Source organism: Danio rerio, chromosome 11, assembly GCF_049306965.1.
Source record: "Danio rerio strain Tuebingen ecotype United States chromosome 11, GRCz12tu, whole genome shotgun sequence".
Classification (NCBI taxonomy): Eukaryota; Metazoa; Chordata; class Actinopteri; order Cypriniformes; family Danionidae; genus Danio; species Danio rerio.
Genome location: NC_133186.1, coordinates 11,142,501 through 11,167,892, shown reverse-complemented (window position 1 = coordinate 11,167,892; position 25,392 = coordinate 11,142,501). Strand labels below are relative to the sequence as shown.

The 25,392-nt window shown below is 37.9% G+C and overlaps 2 protein-coding genes across 10 annotated transcripts in view; both read left to right on the top strand.

Moving 5' to 3' along the window:
* Positions 1 to 5,648, top strand: part of tbr1a (T-box brain transcription factor 1a) — a 29,091-nt gene extending 23,443 nt beyond the window's left edge. Inside the window, exon 7 of the mRNA XM_073916456.1 lies at positions 2,801 to 5,648. Coding sequence (XP_073772557.1) covers positions 2,801 to 2,834 — 34 coding nt within the window. The 3' untranslated portion in view covers positions 2,835 to 5,648. The remainder of the gene's footprint in view (positions 1 to 2,800) is intronic.
* A 2,802-nt stretch (positions 5,649 to 8,450) lies between these two features.
* The window catches only part of slc4a10a (solute carrier family 4 member 10a), a 128,826-nt gene continuing 111,884 nt past the window's right edge, over positions 8,451 to 25,392 (top strand). For 6 of the 9 annotated variants that reach the window (XM_001335416.9, XM_073916447.1, XM_021479741.3 and 3 more), the window contains exons 1-2: positions 8,451 to 8,694; positions 21,601 to 21,627. In XM_001335416.9, the coding sequence (XP_001335452.3) occupies positions 8,647 to 8,694; positions 21,601 to 21,627 (75 nt within the window). In that variant the 5' untranslated portion in view covers positions 8,451 to 8,646. The remainder of the gene's footprint in view (positions 8,695 to 21,600; positions 21,628 to 25,392) is intronic. The other 3 variants (XM_073916448.1, XM_073916444.1, XM_073916442.1) reach the window with 1 other exon arrangement.

Sequence of the window (25,392 nt, the reverse complement as noted above, 5' to 3'; positions counted from 1 at the left end):
CATGACAAACAAAAACAAGCTAAAGAATAACAAAACCAAACACTGGCACACATAGATATCATGGCGGTAACTAAGGCCGTACTCACACTAGGTACAGTTGCCTCGAACTGGGCCAAAGCACGCTTGTCCCCCCTTCCGTCTCCCCCGTCGGCCCGCACTCACACCACAATCGGGCCTGGGCACACTTACGTCATCGCTGCTGCGCTGTTCAGTGAGAAGCTATGTCACTCAGCAGCACAGTGGAGATTTCTCTAGTTATATCGTTTCAGTCGGTTTGATATGCAGTGACATGCAGTCAAATATTTTGCCAAACAGTCCTTAAGGATGCGGTGACACGCAGTCAAATATTTCGTCAAACAGATCCGCCACTTTTGGCGCTCATAAACAATCATAAAGCCCTTGTGCTGCATTAATGAGGAGGTCTGCTGAAGGCGTGCAGCTGTCGTGCAGTGAGGGGTTTGCGTATTTAATAAGCTACGGCAGTTTGTGTTCACTGAACAGTAAGAATGATTAATAAATCCATATGAAACAGCCCCTTAAAAGTCACGTCTCGCTTTCAGTTTCAGGCTTTGGCGCGTTTTGCACTCACACTACAAACGTACCACGCCAAAGCCCAGGTGAACCGCGCTCAGGCCCACCTCTTCCATCCGGGCCAGGGCCGGCCAGGTGAACCGTGCTTGAGCCCGATCCAGCGCACTCACGCTTCTCAAACGATCTGGGAAACGGGCCTGGGCATGGTACGGATGGCATAGTGTGAGTAGGCCCTAAGAAAACTACTGACAACGAAGGGCTAACAGAACTGGGTATAAATACACAAAAGACAAAGTCTTACAGTCTTAAAGTCTTACAGTCTGGAAGGGAGTTGGAGCGAAGGCGGAACAGGGGGAAGACGGAGGGCCAGGCCTGTGCAGCGGATGTGTACCAGGAGCGTGCAGCAGTGGAAGGCCTGGAGCTGCGGAGGGCCTGGAGGGTGGAGCAGGAGGCTGTGGTTCAGGAGTCACTGGCAGTTCGTATGACCCCAGTGGGTCAGGAAGCTTAGAATCAAGGGACATTGGCAGTTCATGCAACCTCAGTGGGCTTTGGTTCTGGAAGCACTGAAAAGTCACATGGCTCTGGCTGCTCTGGGAAGTCACATTGGTCTGGTGCCACTGGGAAGTCACAGAGATCTGGTGACACTGGGAAGTCAAACAGGTCTGGTGGCGGGTCTGGCCGTTCGTGGGAAGATCTGGCACCTACCATTCATGGAACTTGGGAGGATTTTGTGCCCGCCATTCAACGGATTTGTGAGGATGCCCACTGGTGCCCACCATTCGAAAAGATCTACCATTCACCATTTGGGGGATTCAGGAGGATCTGGTGCCTGTCATTTGAGGGATTAGAGATGATCTGGCATCTGCGGCCAATCGGGAAACTCAGGAGAAGGTGGCAGCTGATCAGAAAACTCAGGCAGTAGTAATAGTGTCCGATCGGGAAACTCAGATGCCAGCCAGTCAGGAAACTCATGCGGTGGCGGACAGTCGAGAAACTTAAGTGGGTTCTCCAGCAGGTGTTCTGTAACTTTCAATTCAATTCAATTCAGCTTTATTTGTATAGGGCTTTTACAATGTAGATTGTGTCAAAGCAGCTTCACATAAATGATTATAGTAACTGGAACAGTGTAGTTCAGTTTTTAGTGTTAAAGTTCAGTTCAGTTCAGTTTAGCTCAGTTCAGTGTGATTTAAAATCATTACTGAGAGTTCAAACACTGAAGAGCAAATTCATCGATGCGTAGCTCTACCAATCCTGAACCATGCGAGCCAGTGACGACAGCGGAGAGGGAAAAAAAACTTCACCTGATAGGAGTGAAGAAAAAAACCCTTGAAAGAACCAGATTCAGTTGGGCACGACCATTTTAATTTCTCCGCTGGCCAAAAGTCTTGTGCGGAGCTTCAGTCACCGTGGTGGAGGCTGGAAGATGGCCTCAGCGAAGACTCGTCTGTCCCTGGAGCGTCGCTGGAATCAGACTCATGTTCTCCACTCCCCATGACCATCAGCGCAGCAGCAGCTCAGGATATGGCCTGGTCCCGGATATGGAAACCTTGGGATCATCTCGTCGCTGGTCTTGGATCCGATCAGTGACTCTGCATAATCTGAGGACCTCGGGATGAGTATCCCCAGGTGAAAATAGAGAATAAAGAGAATAATTAGCGTAGCTGCTGTTCATAGTGTATATAAGCAAGATTCAGAAGCCAGTGTGGAACCCGCTAGGTGATGCATTGAGTGTATGCTTTACTAAACAGATAGGTCTTTAATCTAGTTTTGAACTGGGAGAGTGTGTCTGAGCCTCGGACGTTATCAGGAAGGCTATTCCAGAGTGTAGGAGCCATAAAGGAGAAGGCTTGGCCTCCTTTACTCGATTTTGCTATTTTAGGTACTACCAGAAGTCCTGAGTTTTGAGATCTTAAAGAGCTTGTTGGTTTGTAGCGAGACAGAAGGTTGGTTAGATAAACAGGAGCTAGATTATTTAGAGCTTTATAGGTGAGAAGTAATATTTTAAATTCAGTACGAAACTTAACAGGCAGCCAGTGTAAGGAGGATAAAATTGGGGTGATATGATCATATTTTCTAGACCTGGTAAGAACTCTGGCTGCTGCATTTTGTACTAATTGAAGTTTGTTAATAGAGGATGCTGGGCAGCCAGCAAATAGAGCATTACAGTAGTCCAGCTTCGAAGTCATAAAAGCATCGACTAGCTTTTCTGCATCTGAGATGGATAGAAACAGTAGTAACTGAAACTACTATAAACTACTATGCTCTGCAGCAATGTTGAAGCCACCAGAAATGAAATGACGTGACCAACAGGCCGGCATGGGCTAAAGCTGCAGGATGAGGACTAGCCGAGACGCCTGTTTGAACCAACTTGAAGCTGACCACACAAATCAAGTGAGCCCAAGGACACCCGACCCAGAAACAGGTGAGCAATCTGATGTTTTTAGCCCCACTGCTAATGAGTCTTGCCAACACTTGCCTTCTCTGAGTTGCTGAATTAAAAAGACTGCTAGATCCATATTTTGGTCAGTTGTTCGGTTACGTCTGTGATGGGAAATGATGAAATGGAGATCCAAATGCAGTCCGGTGGATTTATTGTGAAGTGCAGAAAATCAGGAATGATAACAATGAAAAAATATGACAAACAAAAACACAGACATCACTGGGGTAACTAGGAAAACCACTGTATAAATACACAAAGGAGCAATTAACTAGAGCTGATGAGGGGGTGGACACTATTAATAACCAAGACAACTAATAAAGAACACAGGAGAACCAATGTGAAGGATGTAACATAAAAAAACCATACTAAAACAACACAGCCAGGGTTACAGGTTAAAACAGGTCACCACAACTTAACTATATATTTGCTGGATTGACAATAGTTTAACCATGGTATTTGTAGTAAATATATGATTATACAAATGGTGATAAAAAACAAGTGTCATGCAGGTTATATATACACCGTATATATTAAGGAAACTTACTGTTTACAAGGATACAGATTTTTACTGTAATATGTGCACAGTTTTTTTAACCACTGTATTCACAGCCATTGTTTACAGCAGGTACTAACAGGCACAACCTGGCTCAGCTTTAGTGAGCAACCATGTGAGAGTTGCAGAGAGCTAGCTGGATAGCACGGAGGGTAGTAAAGACCAAACGAGGACACCGGATCACAGACAAAAGCATGCTGGAAAAATTGGAGATGAAGGTTGATGGAGACAATTGAGGTAAGGGATGATTTGAGAGGATATGAGGCTGTAATTCAAGAATGGAGGTCACAGCACATGAGGCTGATCGTATGTAGTGTTGAGGAGATCTGGTAATAAGCTGCAGCTCGTGATGAATCAAGATCTGATGACTTAGTGTGCTGACTGGTGGAGGAGCCTGGTGTACAGAACACCTCTCTCTATGGCCCACTGCTGAGGACTACAAAACTCAGCATGGAGCTTTCGGTGTAAGAAGTCTTGGCAAGGTACCCACAACCTTTTCCTTAGGACTGTAACCTTCCTAGGTATTCTAGTTGTCCATCATGGAAAGTCAGAAACACCTTTAATGTGTATACTGTACCGTCTTACAGAACTATCAGAACAGGGGTCTCATCTACAGGGCAAGGCCCTTTGGGAACAAGAGAAAGAGATCAGTGATGTGGTTTGAGGAGTGAACCAGAAAGTAAGGTGAATTCTGTAAATGACTGAGTTGATTCTAAAGAAGATGGTGAAGGGATTAACGAACCTGGGACTTGCAGGGAAGATGAGCCCGAATGGTGGAACGCTACATGCTCTGACATGATTGGAATATGGGAGTGGAGAGTCTGTGGATATCTGCAGTCCAATCACCTGCTGCAGATGTTATTGTACTGAAGTCCAGACCTTCTTGCTCTCTTGGGATCCGTTCTTCGTACGTGGATTACTCAATTAGCTGGATTTGGATATTGACTATTTGACACGATCCAGGATCGTTTCGTTCTTCAAAGCTGATCCGAGAGTTGTTGTCATAGCAACAGTTCTGCTAGGTCAAACCTGATCGGGAGCAGGTACAATTCATAGGATTAGATTGGCTTAGTTCAAGCAAAGATAATACAGAAAGTATGTTCTGAATTCTGATATTTTCTTACAGTAGTAGTTATATACACTTGGTAAAATGGTACATATTTTTTAACTATATATAAAGTTATAGTCATTAATAAAATAAATAAAGTTATACATATTAATAAAGCTTATCCAATCTGCACCCTCGAAATGAAAGTACAAAGACTGCCACCTGGTGGTGCAAAGAGACAACTTATTGATATGAATTTTTAGATCGCTTTAGTACAAATTGTGTATAATAGAAATGCACAATATGAGACTTTTTTAAAAGCAGTAATACATTTCAGCAGTCATAAACATGTTTAATAGTTAATATGCCGGTGATTTGATGCTCCACAAAAGTTGCAGATGCCTTTACCAATATGAAAACGCTTTTGTAAACAACCAGTTATTCTTTACACCGATTAAAAAACAGCTACTATAATAAAGAAAATCTTTTCTAAATGTAGAACTAAATACATTGATTTGCATTGAAATACATGATGAGTACACTTGACACATGACATAAAAGTGTAAAGCCTGCAGCTCACAACAAATGAGGAAGGTTATTGCGTGTCATATTTAACAAGCCGTTTACTGCTAATTTGATGTAATTTTGCTCACATGGATAATTGAATATTAATCAGATGATGTCATTACGCTGCTGTGCCGTCAGCCAATCGTTGCATTGTTGATCATGATTTCGAGGACCGATAGATCTGTCCTTCACAACACACGCAGCGATCTCAGATCAGTTTATCCAGACTTTCTAATCTGATTTGGAACTTGTTTGAAGAACCAAATTAGAGAGAGATCAGTTATCAAGATTAAAAGATCCAGGATCTGTCAAATCATCTTAGATCATTTAAGCGAGGTACGAAGAACGGAGCCCTGGTTAGGGTTGTGCCAGCTGTTCATAAGGTCTTGCTTAAAGAGGTGGTCTAGAGTGTATTTTTTAGGCTTGCTTGTGTTTATAAAATGCAAAGCAATGTGTGTTCAAGCTTCAATTGTAAACAACAAAAACAAAAATATAATTTAACAAATTTTTTTTTTCGTATTTCTCACTTTGAGTATTTACAGCTACTCAACTAACATGAAAACGACTGTTACATTTTCTAGTTCCTCCAAAAGCCTGCCCTCGAGAGGCTCTGATTGGTCAGCTAACATAATGTGCTGTGATTCACGTCTCCGGCTCCACATCACCAGGAAGCAACACTTCCAGTTACGCCTCTGTTGGCACGTGCTGAACCTCATGCCTGCTCTCTAAAATAAAACCTGACTAGTATCAAGTACTTTCAAATTTATTCAGGTTATAAGCATGTGTAAGTAACATATAACGTTCACATATCTTTTGCAAGTTAATAGAGAGATACTGCAGCGCTGCTGAAGATTGTGGGTGTTTACAGCGGTTTGATGAATAAATATGAATTAGTAGCTAAATTGTTAGTGGTGCCAAACAGCATTTCCCGTTGTTTACATCCTTTTTTACATCCTCACTACAACATGCACTTACAGACATCCCAAGTCTCCCGGAAGTTGCGGGAGTATCCCTGAAATGCATAGACACTCGCGGATGCCCGCAAATGAATTATAATCTCTCGGAAATCGCGAGTCTCCTGCCCGGTCCTTAAATACGTTGCTCACCCCTCTCTCCACCGCATCCCTACTAGCTCTTCAGGTATGTCTCGCGCAACTCACCCGCACCTTTCTTAAGGTACGTCGCACGCAACTCATCCCCACCGCTCTTCAGGTATGTCGTGTCGCGCGCAACTCCCACCGCTCTTTGGGTACGTCTCGCGCGCACACAGCCCCCTTCTCAGATACGTCGCTCACTGCTCTTTCTTTGAGGAGTTTTCAGACTGCTGTATTAAAGAACAAAATTGTATCACAAATAATATATAAATATATTTATAGATTTTAATAAAACAAATTCTTGTGTTGTGTAGAAAAAATCTAATTATGTATGGAAAGCATCGTCAATGCACCGTGATGCACTGAGATATCGAATTGAACCGAATCGATGACATGATAATCGTAACTAAACCAAGCCGTAAGACCAGTGTAGAGTCACACCCCTACTTGTTATAGACCTTTTTCTTGGCTGCTGCATGGAGGGCGCCACAGTGACCATCATCTTCCGGTAGAATGTTTAGAACTTTCGTTTACAGCATTTATAACCGGTAAATTGCGATCCGAAAATGGGTTTCAGTAGCATTTTGAGTGGATTATAGAACTTTGAAAGGTGTTTGTTAAAGCTGTTATAATCTGTCAGATCTGTGGTTCAAGCGCGAGAGAAAAACTGTATCATATAAGCCATCTTTCTTTTCATTCTGCTTAATCACGTGTCCCAAAAAAGATATTTAAAATGAACAAATCGATATGATGTCTTTTGACAGCTTTCTTTAATAACTACATTACACAATACTTGTACTTTAACTTTCAGTTCTTGAGTAATACATTTTGAAATAAACTACTTGCAATACTTAAGAGCAAAAAAGGTTGAATACTTCAGTACGTCCCCTTAAGTATGGTGCTTAAAGTGCTCTTCAACTTTTACTCAAGTCAATTTTTGATAAAGTACTTGTACTTTTACTAAAGCCTGGGTCTCTAGTACTTTATACATCTCTGAAAGGCATGCAGTACAGGTAAATTGGGTTAGCTAAATTGTCCTTAGTGTATATGTGTGAATGAGTGTGTATGGATGTTTCCCAGTGATGGGTTGCAGCTGGAAAGACATTTGTTGCGTAAAACATATGCTGGATAAGTTGGTGGTTCATTCTGCTTTGGCGACCCCAGAGTAATAAATGGACGAAAAGAAAATAAATTAATGAAGGATGAGAACCCAGAACAGGTGACTCGAACAAGCGGAATAATTTCTTTATTGAAAGGTGTTGGCTGATCTGCAGTCATACAGCACCTTCAAAAAGTCCACAAGTCTGCAAGAGCCTATAGGAGTCTTGTATAGGTCTGCTAAGTTTTATTAAGTCTGTAAGCAAGTCCAATGTGAGTCTATAATATGTTTTAAGAGTAAAGGAGTGGCTATGTGGAGAAGGATAAACGGGCATGACTAGTTTAGTTGAAGATTTAGTTTCAGGGTCCTGAGGTTTCACCTGCCAGACCAGTTTCACCTGAGGTAGGTAGTATCACCTGAGGAGTTAAGACCCTGAATGAAACAAGCTAATTAAAAACCAAAGAATATAACTTTTCAGTTATATAAAGATTATTTATCATTTGGAACTAGATTATATACATTTTTATTTCCACAACTATTAACACTGTACCAGGCAATACATTGATGGGCAATATTTTAATGGCCATCCCTGCAGAAAATAAATAAGAACCTTAATATAATTTGAATGCTTTTAATGGTTACAATGGACATTTTTTTATTGATTTTATTAGAAACCCTTATTGTCATTTTTATTTTATTGGTGATGTGTGAAAATCACATAATAAAATAATAAAAATGTATGTGAATATGTCCCAAACATTAGAAACCATCATTTCATCTAAGATTTCATGTTTAAAATTTGATGGTTTGTACAAATGTTTTTGAAGTGAAATGAAGTGAAAGCCATTAGAACTTCTGTAAAAGTTTATTTATTTATTTATTTATTTATTTACTTATTTATTTATTTATCAGCAGGGATAACCTCTAGCACGTTTTTACGCGCTAAGGCTCGCAATTTGTTGTACTAGGCGCCCTCTATAAATAACAACTATAGGCTAATACTGTACTAAACCGAAGCTTTAAGTATCCGCTTGTCTCCTGAGTGTTACATCCATTAATCTATCACGTCCCGGTGGTTTCTGTTAACTCACGTGCTGCCGGTCGCAGCTGCGTCACGCGAGAGCAAATGACACGCTGAAGGAGCGCACACAGACGGACGCGCGCGACAGAATAAAGAGCGAAAAAACACAAACGGTTACTACACCGCTTCCGAAGCCGTTTAACCGTTTACATGACATTTTCTCCGCCTTCCTCACTGTAGCCGTAGAGTAAATTCCCCACACACGAACAAAAAAATAAGCCAGAATATCAGGGATGGATGTGAAAGATCAAGGAGCGCAGATGGAGCCGCTGCTTCCTGCGGTAAGAACCTGTTTCGTTTTTTTTTTAAATGTGATATCCGTTAATTCAAACACCATGACAAGATGCTGTTGTGTAGGGATGAAACTGGGCTTTAGTGGTTCGAGATACTGGTCTTTGAAGCATTTCATGGCCATCATCATATATTCACCAGCACCATTGGATGACAATATGTTTTAATTATTCATTACACCTTTAACACAGACTCATTGGCTTGAAAATAGCTTCGTGTTACACATGGATTCGGTGTTTGTAGTGTGAAGTAGATCATTATATACGTTTAGTAGTGTGTGATGATACAGTAGGCTGTGTGGTGTGGATGGATGAATGTGTTTTGCTTTTCACGAGTTGAATGCTTTCATTTTCCTCTGAATTAGTTATGAATTTTGGGAAGGCTTTTGCATATGAATGCGCTTGACATGTAGATCCACCTGTTCAGCTTATTTACTACCTTTATTCATTGGCATTCATCGTGTTACCGCGTCTTTAGAATTGGTGAGGCCATAAATATTTAAAGGGACAGTTCCAGTGTAGGCTCATTGGAAAAACGTGACTGCCTACATACATTTTCAACACTGTAGCTACATAAATCTACCTACTGTATGTACTAGTTGGGTTTAGGTTTGGGGTAGGGGGATAGAAAATACAGCATATACAGTATAAAGATCATTACATCTGAGAGAAATCCCTATAATGATAGCTGTTCAAGAGTGAGTGTGCGTGAGAGAGAGGGAGAGATGATCATCTCTGAGACCCTTATGAAAAAGCCTGATATAAATTACAACTGGGTCTAAAACATTATTTGAAAAGTTATTTTCTGTAAAGGTACATTAGATTTTTATCTATTCATATCTGTACTTTATTATTTGTTTACTTACACGTTACTTACTTTCATAATAATTACCTGTTAATTAGACCTGTCACAATTTCTGTTTTTCGTTGTACAATATATTGCACCAAAATATATTGCAAAAAACAACACTATTGTCATTTTAAGACCATTTTATGTCACTCCTTATATAACGTCAGAGTGACAATACAACATCACCGTCAAGCAAGTACACTATTCCAAAGAAAACATAATATTTTATTCTTAAAAATATTACATTTAATTTATAGTCATTTCAACAGTTAAATAGTTAAGCATTGTAACCAGAATGTGAAAGCACATATCCTAAATAAATAATAATAAACGTTAACAAAAAAGTGCAAGGTAAAAAGTGACAGAGGCAGATCTAGTTTCAGTTGTCAGACACCCACATAAAAATATATTATATTAATTTATAGTAATTACTAAAGTGTTTTTGTAACCATACTGACACTTACACCTCTAATAGAAATAGAGATGTTGCACTATCAGCTAAAATGTTGCTAGAATTGTTTTTATGTATTGGGATATATATTGCATTGTGCAACAAATTGATTTATTGATTATTGTGACAGGCCTAATTTTAATGAATATTTATTGTCCTTTTTAGTCCAGTTTTACATTTATTTTGTTGTTTATTTAGTGTTTCTATTTAAGCACACATTTAAATATTTATTTCAGTTTTTATAGTGTTTTTATAGTGTTTTTTTCTAGCTGTTATAATATATTTTTGTTATTATATTATTTTATTATTTCCTGTATTCCAGTTTGTTTTTTATTCAGAAAATATTTGATTTATTTGATTCTTTTTTATATATAATAATTTAATACAAATCTATTTTTTATTAATTAACCTTTATTATTGTAGCACCTTACTACAACCAAGGTTAACCAAAGTGCTTTACACCAGTAAAAACAAATTATGCAACACAACTAGAAAGCAAAGCAAACAATGCAAAAACAGTGGAAGAAATGTTAATAAAATGCAGCAAAACATTAAAACAGAGACAAGTGTCAGTGCTACTAAAAGCCATTTTGGACAAGTGGGTCTTAAGCTTGAGTTTAAACATTTTGTAAGTGTGGATTTATGTTTTCATCTGTCTTCATCTGATACCAGTTTGTAAACCCCTGATGGTTTTCTTTACACTGTAAAACCAACAATGTCCTCCCTGTGTTTGCGTGGGTCTCCTTTGGGTGCTCCAGTTTCCCCAACTGAATTGGATGGACTAAATTGGCCGTAGTGTATGAGTGTGTATGTGAATGAGAGTGTTTCTCAGTACTGGGTTGCGACTGGATGGACATCCACTGCGTAAAACACACGCTGGATTAGTTGGCGGTTCCTGGTTGTATTCTATTTCAAGTTATCTCCCCTATACCCTATATTTCTTTCAAAAGTTCCAACGTACTTTCATTCATTCATTCATTCATTCATTCATTTTCTTTTCAGCTTAGTCTCTGTTTTAATCTGGGGTCGCCACAGTGGAATGAACCATATTTGATTTACGAAGGGGATGCCTTTCCAACTGCAACCCTGTACTGGGAAACATTTATACACTCTCATTCACACACATGCAATGTGGACAATTTAGCTTATCCAATGTACCTATACCACATGTCTTTGGACTTGTGGGGGAAAGTATAGGTGACCTATAATTTACAGGGAGAAATCTCCAAAGCTTGTGAAGATAAAAATATAGTATACTGTATGTAAAATGGTGTTGAATTATAGTAGCCTCTTTAAATGTATCTGTACTGTATATGAGATGTAGGCTATGATATTTCTGCAGGGGTTTGGATGTATTAGAGTTATTAATAAAAAACAGCCTGCTTAACAACAACAACAACAACAACAACAACAACAATAATAATAATAATAATAATAATAATAATAAAGATAATGATAAAAAATTATAAAAATTATAATAATTATAATTTCTGAATCTAAATGTACAAAATGGCAATAAAAATGTCTTCATCAAAATATTTTTTACATTATTTGACCTTATATGTGATATATAGGCTAGGGTATCAGCCATTGTAATTGATGTTTTAGCTATTGTAATTGGTTTTGTAATGAGTGTGTCTGGCAACAGAGGTGAGGATCCAAATGCAGTTAAGAGATTCGTCTGGCAGGAAAAGGTCAAATCAGGCACAGACAGGAGCATGCAGGTAATCCAAAAGCGTAGTCAGAGTAGCAGGCAAGTGGTCAGGACAGGTGGCAAAAAAAAAAACGATGAACAAAGCAAAGGTCAAAACTACGGTAGGCAGGACAAGTAACATTTCGTAATGCTCACTTATAACAAGACTCAGCAAACAGTGTGTGTGAATGAGGTTTGTTTATATTTCTAGTAATCTGTTCATCATAAGTTTTCAGCTGTGTGTGTGCGTATGTGTGTGTGTAATCAAGGGGAATCAGGAACTGCTCTATGTGTGCAAAGACTTCTTGGAGTTGCATTTCATATAGTGGCAGATGTGAGAAGAATAGATTTAACTTTATTGTTACTTTGACTATGTGTATCTGATATGAATGATTAGGGCTGCTCGATTATGGGAAAAATCATAATCATGATTATTTTGTTCATAATTGTAATCACAATTATCCAAAACGATTATCAGTTGAAGTTAAACTGATTAGCGCTCCTGTGAAATGTTTTTAATTTTTTTTTAAATAAATATTGCCCAAATGATGTTGAACAGATTCAGGAATAAGGAAAGAGATCTGAATACAGTAGAATAAAAATATGAAACAAACTGTGCTTTAAGCATCTTCACTGTAAGAATAAAACTTTAGCTACAAAAGTCCTTCAGTCAAAAGCAGTGAGGGATTTTGTCCTTTTGCTGTTTGATTAATAATGATAGAAACAGGCGGCAGCATGAATATTGGGCACTGTCACTTTAATGGTTTCTCTCTCACGTGTCTTTTGATCCTCAACTCATTTGTTTAAATGAGGGTTAATATGAATAATCACACCACGTTTTGACACCTAATTGACCATTAAAGCGCTCACATTAAGATGAATTTAGATGTGTGTGCCCTGCTCGTCTTTAAACGCACAGTGTGCAATTGAGGCCGAATGCCGACTGCATGTTGTTTGTGCGTGTGAATTTTCAATTAATTGCACAGCCCTATGAATAATACAGATATTGGCAAATTATATTTCAATGGATTGTTAGACTTCTATAGACTTTCTTGTGTGTTTTACAAACTCTAATTGTATTATTGTCTAAAAAAATGTCTAAAACATAAAATAAGCATTATGTGGTTAAAAACACTGCATAATTGTGATTATAATGACAAGTCTTTCTCTGGTTCAGCACCAGCCATGGCTCAGTTTGACAAGTAACAAGTAAACAGCAGCACTAGGGACATTATGTTCCTCACTTTAAAAGAGAACAAAAGCAGGATTCTGTAGTGATTTACCCTGCTGTTGCTCCCTTCCTCCTCATCAAAGACTCCAACACGTTCGCGTTTCAGGAGCTGGATCATTGCTGTGGTGCTCCCGTCATCACTTTTGCATATTCGGCCGTTAACACAGTTTTTTTTTTGCTTATTTTGTGAGAAATACTCGCACACCTTGGATGACTAGGGTTGCACAGATTTCTCTGCTTTCGCCTCGTATCTTTTCTTTAACGTTACTTCCCCTGGCTTTTTGCTCTGTCCTGTCTATGAGGCGTCGAATTCTGCTGGCATCAGTGCGCGAGAGAGGCTGAGTACGTTCACTCCATTCCGTGCTCAACTAAAGTTTTTTTATTAAATCTGATCGATTCAATTATGAAATTTGATGCCAACGCTTTTAGTAATTGATTTTAATCGATTTAATGGATTTGTTTTTGCAGCCCGAGTTTTTACCAAAGGTAATATTGGATTTAAAAAAATGCATATATGTGCATGTAAAATAATATAATTAGTACAAAGCAAAAAATTATTAGTGAATGCAGATTTTCTCTAAAGAAGTTGTTACTCCACCCCGTTTAGAACATCATTACAGACGTTTTACATTATAACTAATATTACGGTTTTGGAAAACAATTGATAGTTCAGCCATCAGTTACATCGTTGTTTGGGAAACACATGCCAGAATATTATGGGTCATGAGGTTTAAAGCCTAAACACCTGGATTAATCACAGCATATTTCACGGCTTTTCTAGTCCGTTTTTCATAATCTGTTGGTTAAGTGACCCCAGAACAAGCAGCGCTCGCTAGCCTCTCACTGTAATTGCTCTTCATCCCTGTATATAAAAAAAATTGATTGGATTAACCCAAAAAAAGCATCAGCCATCAACATCGGCCCAGAGCCAAAATCTCTGCTCTTTCATCTGTGAGAGTATGCTGCTGGAGTTGAGAAGGTTTGGCTCTCATCCTGTTGATTCGGCCATGCGTTCAGTCCTAAGCGAAAGACACACAGTCAAGATATTCACAGCTCCGTGCAGTCTGTTTGCGCTTTGCATTCCTGTCTAATCCTTTACGTGCACGCTTCAAAGGGCTCCAGAAGTTGATGAGAGCAGTGTACGCTTACAGAACCCTAAAGTACAGTTTGCCAATATGCGCGCTCGCAGCAGGAATGTTTTATTAGCTACTTCCTCCATTTTAACTTATCTGTACACTTGCATTTGCATCAGAAAAGCAGATGTTTAGTTGCATACAAAAGCAGAAGCTGACCTGGAAAAGGCACTCGGAGAGTATTCATAGTGTTGAAGAATGTTTGAGTTTAGGACACAAGCCAAAATCATTTTCAGTGTGTCATACTTGACGCCATACTTGTTGAGTGTTGCCTGAGTGTTACCATTCAGTTTGAGCTGTACAAAATGCTTAAAAACTGTAATATCAGTACAGTTTATGGTAACACTTCTGCCAAACAGTCAAGAACAGCTTTTTGACAGAACATGAATACGTATATGATTAACAATAACAAAGATTTAAGGGTTTAATTTTCACTAAAAGTGAAAGTCCAAACACTGAAGAGCAAATACATCGATGTGCAGCTCCACAAGTCCCAAACCAAGCAAGCTAGTGGTGACAAAGATAAAGAACAAAACTTCACCAATTAGCAAAAGTGAATAAAAAAAAAAAAAACTTTAAAAAAAGAGAAACCAGGCTCAGTTGGGCATGACTATTTCTCCACTGGCCAAACTTCTTGTGCAGAGCTGCAGTCTAGGCGCTTAAGGCGGGAGAACACTGGACATTCATCATGGAGAAGCAGTAGGTGTGAGAAGGTCACCGGCTGGCCCAAGGGATCAATGATGAGACTCGTCTGTCACTGGGATCTTTCAGTAATTGGTCTCATGCTCTTCACTCCTCCATCATCTGCTCAGGATACGGCCTGGTCGAGGATTACCTCTAGAAGTCCTCTATGGTTGGCATCATCTCTTCACAGGTCTTGGCTCAATTGCGCTACGATTAAGATTATTCATAGCACCCAGATGAGCATGTACCATTAGTTCCATTGGCTGGGAATAACATACATTGGAATAATGTGATTAACCAATCAGAATCAAGTTTAAGAAAGCCTTGTAATAATGTTAGTAGTTACATGGTTTGCTGTTGAAATTCTAGACTCTGATGGGGATCAAGCAACTGAGTATTATGCTCCAAAATATTTGTAAAGAGGTAGCTACACAGTTAGACTTTACCACTATTTTACAGTTATTTACTGCAAAAAGGTCCAGTAAAATACCACATACATTCTTCACAGTTCGCTACTGTAACATGCCCTGCAGTGTGGGTCATTTAAAAACTTTTACAGTAACTTATTGCATTTTAGGAATTTGCTGTATTTTACTGTAATCCAAGTAATCAAGTACTGCTATTGTAGTTGAAGACAAAAATTCAGTCATTTGGAATTTAATACAATCAATATACCTAAAATAAAGGTTTTGTTTTGCTAGTGTAAAATGCAAATAAATTACAGTAAAAGTACTGTAAAAATGGCATAATCCAAAATTAAAATGTGATAAAAGGGCATTTTACCATAGAAAGAAGTTGCGGTTTTATTGTAAAATTAAATTGTAGTAGGGTCCTGCTACTGTAAAAAACATTTACTATTTGTAAGTTACTGTAAAGGGGCAGTTGCGGTACACTGCTGGCAACATTGCTGCCAGTAAGTTACCGCAAGAATACAATAAAATGTCTAACAGTGTAAGACGTATTACTATGAGCTATTGGATATACCTGTATCATTTACATGCACACACAACCTCTCTCTTGCAAGCTCTCCCTCTCTGTCTGGTTGTGACCGATTTAAAGTGGAGAATATTAGCTCTAACATGTCATAACTCACTAAAATTCAGTCAAATATTCTGCTGTAAAGAGCAACACTAGTTTTAACTTATCTAGAATTTGGTAAATGACCACTGAATACACAGGGTAATCAATGGCTTGCCATGCGTTAAAGAATTTAAAAAAAAAAATGTAGCTTGGTGTATGGTATGGAATATGGAAAATACAATTTTTTTACAGTATTTTTTATTCATCGCTAACGTTAGTTAATAATAGTAGTTTCGTTCTTTGTTAACAAGCACAACTTTGTAATTAAATAATACTTCATTACAGTAGTATGGATTTACAAATTCAGTCCTAGTATTGTTTATTCTTAGTTCATGTTACTTATTACATTAACTATCATGGGACTTTATTGTCTCACTATTAGGTAATTATTTTTTGTATGATTATTATTAACATTTCGTCTGTTAATTAGTACGATAAATAAGCAATATCACATAAGTAGCAGTGTGATATGGCTGCATATTGACACTGGTGAGAAGCGTTCATTGGCATGAGGCCACAGGCCAAGTGCTTTAGTGTCCCACCAGTGATGTGTGTGTGTAAGAAAATCAAACACAGAGGTCTAAAAATCCTTTTGTATGGAACTACCTTTTATCGCGATTCATTCATGTCTGCAGTTTTCCAAGAGAACAGCAGATGCAGTTGCAAATTCACCAACATCACTTTAGAGCTAGTATTTGAATAATTTTCTAAAGTAATATCCAAAGTGATAACAAAACAGGTGATTTCTCTGACATTTTAAAATTATAAGGCTGGTGGAATGAAATGCCTTCTGCCTAGAGAGATTTCCCAATATTTCTCTGTTACAATTGGGAGATCACAATAATTAACCCTGAAAAGTCCAAAGCAACGCAATCATTACCAGATAACTGTTGTGTTTGCAATAAGGAAAAACATTAACACATGCGGGCATTTCTTCTTTCTTTCAACTGAACTAGTCTGCAGTAACGAAAATAGGAGACTCATTAGAAGCAAACAGATGGCCAACCAAAAAGTAACTCAGGGTTATATAAATAGTGGCCCATACAAAATACAACCCATCTCACACTCACTACACTACAATTATGGTATAAATACAGCACTACAACATTCAAAAGAGAGAGATCGACTTAGAATGTCACTTACCAGTTTAATAATGATTTGATCAGCAGTAGTTAGGTTTAGGGTTACGCTAAGTTTTTCTCTTTTAAGGGCTTATTATGCAGTCTCTGTCGCCCTCTTGTGATGAACAGCATCAACCGTCTTTGCTCTGCTCAAAGACAGGCTAATAGTCGCTGACGCACTCTTTCAGGAATTATAAATATTTAAAATAGGCACTATTCTTATAAATAAACTGCATAGTTGCAATCTAAACAACTACATTCTTGACTAAAAAGGCCTCAAAAGTACACTATGTTGTCCAACAGATGCAATATTTGTCAAACTGTAGTGAGTTTATAGATCTGCTGTCACTCTATGTGGGTGGAGTAATGCACAAGAGTGAAGATGCTGTAGGAATGCTGTTATCATGGGAACGTCACATGGCTATCAGCAAATCAGATTCGAGACCCAGACAGAACTGTTGTATAATAATAAATATACAAGTATGTACTCTGCATGGTCAAGTTGCTAATCAATATCTAAACTAAATTATTATTAATAACAAATTAGGAATGTACTTAGTCTTGTTAATAACAGTGTGACCAATTAACAATAATTAGGTTATTTTAAAATATATATTGTTTATTGCTGATATGGCAAAACAGATTTTTCACCCGATGTTATTTTACATTCATTACCACTGTAGTTTTTATCAAAAGTTTGAGCTTTAGTTTTATTTACTTTAGATTTATTTTTAGATTTAATATGTGTGTAATATTAATTCAGTATCATTGATTTAAATTTTACATTTTATATTAGTTTTTGTTTAAACTATAAAACACTATATATATATATATATATATATATATATATATATATATATATATATATATATGTTTAAAATGAACATTTAAAACAATAAAAAGAATAATTCTTTGTGATGATCTGCCTGAGCTGAGGGACAGATTGAACACAGCGTCACTGGCAGAGATCCAGCGGTCGGTTGAATTGTTTCTGGTGTGCCGGTTGAATCCACTGGGCTGGTACATTTAGCTGTAGTCCTCGATGTTAGCTGAACCGATGCCAGTGATCTGTGTCCCAGAGGGCCTTTTCTGACCATCATAAGTCACTGGCTGCTTAGCTGCAGCTGGTGCCCTGAATGCAGTTGTGTGTGTTTGTGTGTGTGTGTGTGCGAGAGAAATAAAGCAGGTCAAAGAAGAATAAATCTTTGTCCATCAAAAATTTGATTACAACTTTATAATGTAAGATACTGTTTGCTCATCTGATCCTTTGAATCACTTGTTGGGCTTAATCTTTCAGAACTTTATGAAATCTAAATGGAATTTCTGTTGCTCTTTAAATCTTAGTGTATGTTAGTTACTTAGTTAGTTATGTTAATTATGAACTAAGATTAACAACAATACTAACGTTTATTAATTATAGATACTTTAACTGATGCATTATTAAATCTTAAGTGGTGTCTTTTAAGATTAGTTAACTTAATGTACTGTAAGTTGTACTAATAACTTAATTTTCATTGAATGACTAACAAAAATGAATAAATAATGTAATAAATGTGTTGTTTATTATTTGTTTATCATTCATTCATTTTCTTTTCGGCTTAGCTCCTTTATCAATCAGGGTTCGCCACAGCGGAATGAACCGTCAACTTATCCAGCATTTGTTTTTGAAGCGCAAAATGTGACAGCAAAGACCCTGTATTGTTTCCCACTAAGGTTGGGCGATGTCGACCAATTTGCCATCGTACGATGTCTAATGTGAAACATTGCGATGGACGATGGCATCGTGGTCATATATGGCAGAGGTGAATTAATTATTTATGAATAATTAGCTAATTCATAACGAATTAACTATTTAATTATTTGTAGCCTATCCTTCCAACTACCTTACCCGTATGGCTTTTGTTTTACCCATAAACAAATCATAATTAAATAAAGATAAGTTGCATACAAATGACCATCTGTCAATCACTTTTTCCGCGGGAGGTTGGTTGGTAAAAAAGGTGCACAACGAACAGTAACTGAGGTTTTCACAAGTGTGAAAGTGAAAGACTGAAGCAGTGTACTGATGCTGTGACACGTTACCTGATAGATTCAAAAGACAGAAGAGTCATTAGATAGAGACAAGATTAATTAAATATCACAATTAATTATAGTGAGATGCGACCCTGCGGTACATCCTTGATAAACTGTCCGATGTGCACTGCTTTCTGGAGCTCAGATGAGAGCATGACAGTGTGTGTGGCTGTCTGTGTGTGTGTGTGTGATCACATGATGTGCGTTTTCAGCAGACGGAGGGCTGTTTAGAAATGCTAGGTAAAACACGGTGTTGATGTGGATCGTTTTCGTTCTAAAATGTAATTTTATAACTAAGACGTATTAGTGTAAACGGTTCCTAAGTGTGTATTTTTCGCGAGCGGGTTTGCGACGGGGGCGGGGTGGAGGATCGACTATGCCGGCTCAGCATCGTGTTGTCTATTAGCCATCGCCAATGGACGATGGCATTGTCTATCAGCCCAACCCTATTGCCCACCTTAAGACTTGTTTGAAGGAAGAATTGGACAAAATTACACCTGAAACACTTCATCACCTGGGGCCTCATGTATCAACGCTGCGTACGCACAAAAACTTTGCGTACGCCAGGTTTCACGCTCAGAATCGCTCACGTTTGGATTTACTAACAATGAACTGAACGTGGGAATTTGCGCAGGTTCACGGCAGCTTTCTGCCAGGCGTACGCACATTTTTTGTGCGTGTCTGTTTTATTTCCATTGGCGACTCCTAGAGGCAGTTGTGTTAAATTCTTCTCTACAAAGTGTCTGATCCTTGCAATGGCGTCTGTATGAGACGGGTTCATATAGTAGGTATGTAAGATTTCCATACCATACAGTTGACCAGCTAAACATTAAAGCACAATTTGCAGCGGTCGCCTGTTTTCCCAATGTAATCTGAGCTATCTACTGCACGCACATTGCTATAAAGACACTATGTGAAGATAAATTTGCATGCGTGAATCAGAAACATTTCCATTCAATAAATGTGCAAATAAAATATGATGCACAAACTTATTGATGATTCCTACTTGTCTTTCTCGTGATAAATAGTGGGCAAAATCTGATATGTAGCGGGGAAAAAAAAGAAGAATGAATTCATCAGACGCTGGATTCGAGCCGAGTTTATGCTCGAACGTGTCAGTACATGATCATATGCTTCTTATGAGGTGCGCCACTGAGACTGCTAAAGGTACTGCAACATTTTTCAGTTATAAACCACACTATTTCTTTTTTAAATGCACTCAGTGCGATGTTCAGACCCAACTGTGTTAACCGTATCAGCTAAACTGTCCCACTCTATTTTTTTTCTTTTGTTGTTAATTCCGCCGAACAAACTTGCATATAACACCGCTTTTCTCCGGTCTACCTCCGAAAGCAGCACCTCCATTTCACATTCTGTTCAAAGTTTCTCTTTTTGCTTGCTTTTGCCATTGCTTTTTCGTTGGGTTTTGACATTAGCATAGTCATTAGCATATTCATACGGGGGAGGAGGCAGGGAGGGGTTTTGTGCTCGTGCATGTTGCGCTCAGTTTCACGTTCATTCAGATGTACAAAAGAATATGCGTGAGATTCGGCGTACGCAGTGTTTCATACATCTGAATTTTTTTCTGCGTACGCACATTTACAGCTTTGTGCGTACGCAATGTTTTAGTAAGATTTCCACGCAAGTCTTCGTACATGAGGCCCCTGGTATCTTACGTCCCTAAACATCTTTTAAGTGTTGTGAAAAGGAACGGCAACATTACAAATTTTTTAAATGCTTTACTGTTTCAACTTTTTTTTTTAAAATGGGTCGCAAAAACCAAAATTGGTTTACGTTTTTATTTTGAAAAACAAAACAAAACAAAACGAAATGAAACAAAACAAAAAGCAATATTGAGGAACAAATTAATTCATGTTTGTTGGACTGTCTGCAAAGAAATACAAGTTAAAGCCAATCCAGAAATCGCTACTTTCTTTTTCTATTTGCGTTTTCCATATTGTCACAACTTTTTCTAATTTTGTGATGTAATTTAACGTGTTATTTAATTGACAGTTATGCCAAATTAAAAATTTAGAGTTGATAGCATTAAAGCATTTCATGGAAATACCTAGAAGTTTCTTTAAATCTCATGAAACAAACTAGAAAACTATGTTTTGACTGTGTTAGTTTATCAAAGGATGTTATGCAGATGCTTCCTATGTATATGCTTAGGGATAGTTCACCAAAAAATAACAGTTCTGTCCTTTTACTCACCCTCCATTTGTTCAAAACCTATTTAAACTTCTGTCTTTTGTTAAACAAATTTTGAAGAATCCTGGCAGTTGGTACACATTGACTTCCATAGTATTTTGTCTTTCTACTATGGAGGTCAATGGATCCCAGTAACCAGCATTCTTCCAAATCTCTTCATTTGTTTTCAACAGAAGAAAGTAACCTATAAAGGTTTAAAACCATATGAAGGATTTTAAATGAGGCCTTTTTATTTTTGTGTCAACTATACCTTTAATTAATTGCATGTAGATTGTAAAGGTTTCAGACTGTTGATATGTTATGTTATAATATATGTTATAAAACACAGTGATGATGCCAGTGATTTTATTGCTTTTCTGCTCCTCTGCAGGTTCAGAGTCCTGCTAGTGATTCTGAGGTGAGTCCCAGTTCTTCATTTCCTATGTTCGGCTTTTAACATCATGCACACAATGCTCTGGGGTTTGGATTTAATTACTGTTTTGTTTGTGAGAGCGAGCCGGTGTCTGGTCTTGCATCCAGATGATGCGATTCACTGTGACTGATTGTCAGTCAATTTTTAATGTCTCCATGTGAGAGTGACACCGCTTGACTGGATATCTGTGGACACGCAGTGAGGCTTGTCACTTGCTGTTAATTCAGATCTCCATGCACAAGCTTCTGGATGGCAGCACAGTTTAAGAGATATGGAGGATGTTTTAGGACAATCTTTGTTTAGTCTGGAGAAGCTGCAAGTCTAAGAGAGAGAGAGAGAGGGCAATTTGTAGTGTTAGTGCTCAATTTCGATATAGAAACAAAACAGTAACACTTTAGTTTAAGAACCAAATTTCACTAATAACTAGTGACTTATTACCTGAGAAATTAGCTGTTTGTTTGTATTTAAACATTATATATTCTGTATGATCTTTTTCCACATCCCTAATCCTTAATTCTTAAACCTAACAACTACCCTAAGATTAATAAGCAGCAAATTAGGAGTTAATTGGGGCAAAAGTCATTGTTAATGGTTTGTTAATAGCAGGAATAGATTTGCATTTTTAATTAAGTTAAATTGTAGAATTTTAACATATGAAGTAAAAGCATAATGACCAGAGTTTAGTTTTGTTAAATAATGCTACATAATCTTCTACAAAACTAAAACAGTGGACAATTAGGCAGAGGGTGAATAAAAATGCTAATTCACTTTATGCCTATAGGTGGCACTTCTAGAAATGCGGTGATAACAACGTTTCAGTAGTTAGCACAAAAGCAGTGTTGCCCAAACTCGGTCCTGGAGGGCCGGTGTCCTACATATTTTAGTTCCAACCCTAATTGAACACACCTGATCCAGCTAATAAAGCTCTTTCTAGGTATACTAGATACTTCCAGGCAGGTGTGTTGAAGCAAATTTGAACTAAACTTTGCAGGACAGCAGCTCTTTAGGACAGAGTTTGAGCGTCCCTGTGCTAAACAAAGCAGCTGCGCTGGGATTTAATGTGCATTATGTGGAGATAATCTAAATACTATGGTGATCGAGATAGCTGAGACAGGCTGCAAATTCGAAAGACACATGCAAATAGAAAAACACTAACAATTTGAGAAAACATCTTCGTTAATTTGACACTTGTAGCAAATTCTCACAAATGCAGAAACACACTGCGAATAAAGCAGATAACAATAGAAATGTGCCAGGGGACCCCAGAAATTAAAAAAACCTGGCTGTTTCCTGTTTAGAGTCAGCCCTGTTGTCAGATGTGAGAGAGTTTTTAAAAAAAACATTTTTTAACTGTGCTCATATGGTTCCATTTTGCAAAAATAACCTTTGAAAAATCTGGCTTTGTTACTTTTTTGGGTCTTCTGACACCAGTGGTGGGGCGTGTATTTCACACCCAGGATTTCAGCAGCATCCTACATGAATTAGGCCACCTCTTAATAAAACCATCATTATGAAACTGTGGCAATTAAAACCATAAGTATTACGCATTGTGGTAAGAGGTGCCTATTTAAAATGCTTTTCTATTGGTAGAGAGTGTTTTTATGTGCTGTTTACGTCCAGAGTGCCTCTCGTTAGTGATGTGACGTTTTGCTCCGAGGCTTTGAAGCTTGTATCAAAAAAAAAACAATACATTTCGCAGTGAAGCAGTGTACCGGAGCTTGATTCGTTTTGCCATCATCACATGATCAGTGATGTCCGAAGCTTCATTTTCGCCTATACCCATGGGACAGCTTTGAATTTTGATTCAAAGGTTTAAATACCCTCATGGGTTAGTAAAGTGTATAGCGAGAGATTAGGCGTCAATTACATACATTTCTACTGTTTCAAAGCACTGCACCGGTCACACACACCAGTAATTAAACTAAAATATAATAGTAATTTATAGTAAAAAGGTTTTGAACCATACTAAAGTGTAAGAGCGTATTTTTTTTACAACTATCCAGGCAGGTGGCTGTTGTAAACAAACCGGGAGATAATAAAGCATGGAAAACCGTTAACACATGGTGTCTACATGAAGGAGTCATTCATCACCATATTAGAACATCTATTTGCAGACTTCAAAAACAAAACCAAGATAATACAAAAAATTAAAGATATACCTCTCACCGCTAAGACAGTGAAGGAAGGAAAGGGCTATTAAAATGGCAGGTAACATCACCTATCAGCAAACCAAGGACATTAATTTAGTGCCAGCATACTCAATTGCCTGTGATGTGACCGATATTTAATGCGCTTTTATGCAGGTATGTGAACTCTGATGGGCCGCAAGAAGAAATGATCAATTTAATACCACTGAAAGACCAGAGGCTGTGCTGAAATGTTTAAATGACAACGAAATAAAACACCAACCACCTGATTTCAGTGGCTATTTTATCATGAAGGCTCATTATGTATTTGTAGCCAACTTAGTCATTTTTATAGTAGGCTAATATAGCTACTATAGATACATACAGCATGTGTTTCCTTCATTATAAGGCTTATATAAGGCTTTACATTTTTTGTGGCTCCAGACATATTTGTTTTTTTGTTTTATTTGGTCCAATATGGCTCTTTCAACATTTTGGGTTGCCAACCGTTGTCCTAGAGCAGTGGTTCTCAAACTGTGCTACGTGTCCCACTAGAGGTACGCAGGCTTCCTTCTAGTGGTACGCAGAGTAATCCAATATCAATGTCATATGTACATGCAACATATATTTCAAAATTGATCAAAAATGGTTCATATATGAATATGATGACATATAGCCTATATTTATGAGGTCCAAGCAACATTTCTAGGTTTTTATTTATTTATTTTTTTTTACATATAAGCACAGTACAGTGTTAATGTTCAAACTATTTATAATGTTTAAAGTGGCTGATAATAATAAAAATTCTTAATAATAGTAGTTAATCTGTCACGATTTTAAACTGCAGAGTTGTAGCTGCCTTACTGGGCCTACTACGCTACTGTATTTCAATACTGGTCATTATGGTGGTACTTGGAGGGACAATTTTTTTCTGAGGTGGTACTTGGTGAAAAAAGTTTGAGAACCACTGTCCTAGAGCATTCGCCTCCCATGGAGGGATCGCTGGTTCGGTCCCTGCTTGGAGCGAGTGGGTGAATGAAGGATTAATTGGAATATGATATATATTAATACTTTTGAATTCCTTGGATTTTACTACAGTAATCGGTGGTGTAATGTAACAAACCTTATGTGTAAAAACTACAGTAATTAAGTAATTTGTTTATATTACTGTTGTTGTATTACTACCTGAATGAACTGGTCAGTTGTGAACATTTGACATTATTGCAGCACAGTGCTTTCCCACACTTTAACCAGAAGAGGTCCTCATCGAGCTCTGATTTAGAAAGCTTCGAGTAACGGACCTTTTTCCGATACAGTTGAGTCGAGCGCTTCACTGGTTCAGAAAGCTTCATTTCACCATCACTACCTCTCGTTCTAACCATCTGCTGCACCTCATGTTTTTGACGGAGTGCTCTGCAGTTGACAATAATATTAAATATTATTAAAATTGGTTGGCAAACTGTCGATCTTTGTTCGTAAAGATCATTCTTGGATGCTGCTCTTGTACCAAATCATAATTAGAATATCTTGTTGACATCACCTGTTTCAAATCACATCATTATTTAACCAATTTACCTGATTACTAGTCCTAAACTGCTCCTGTCCCAGCTTTTTTTTGGAATAT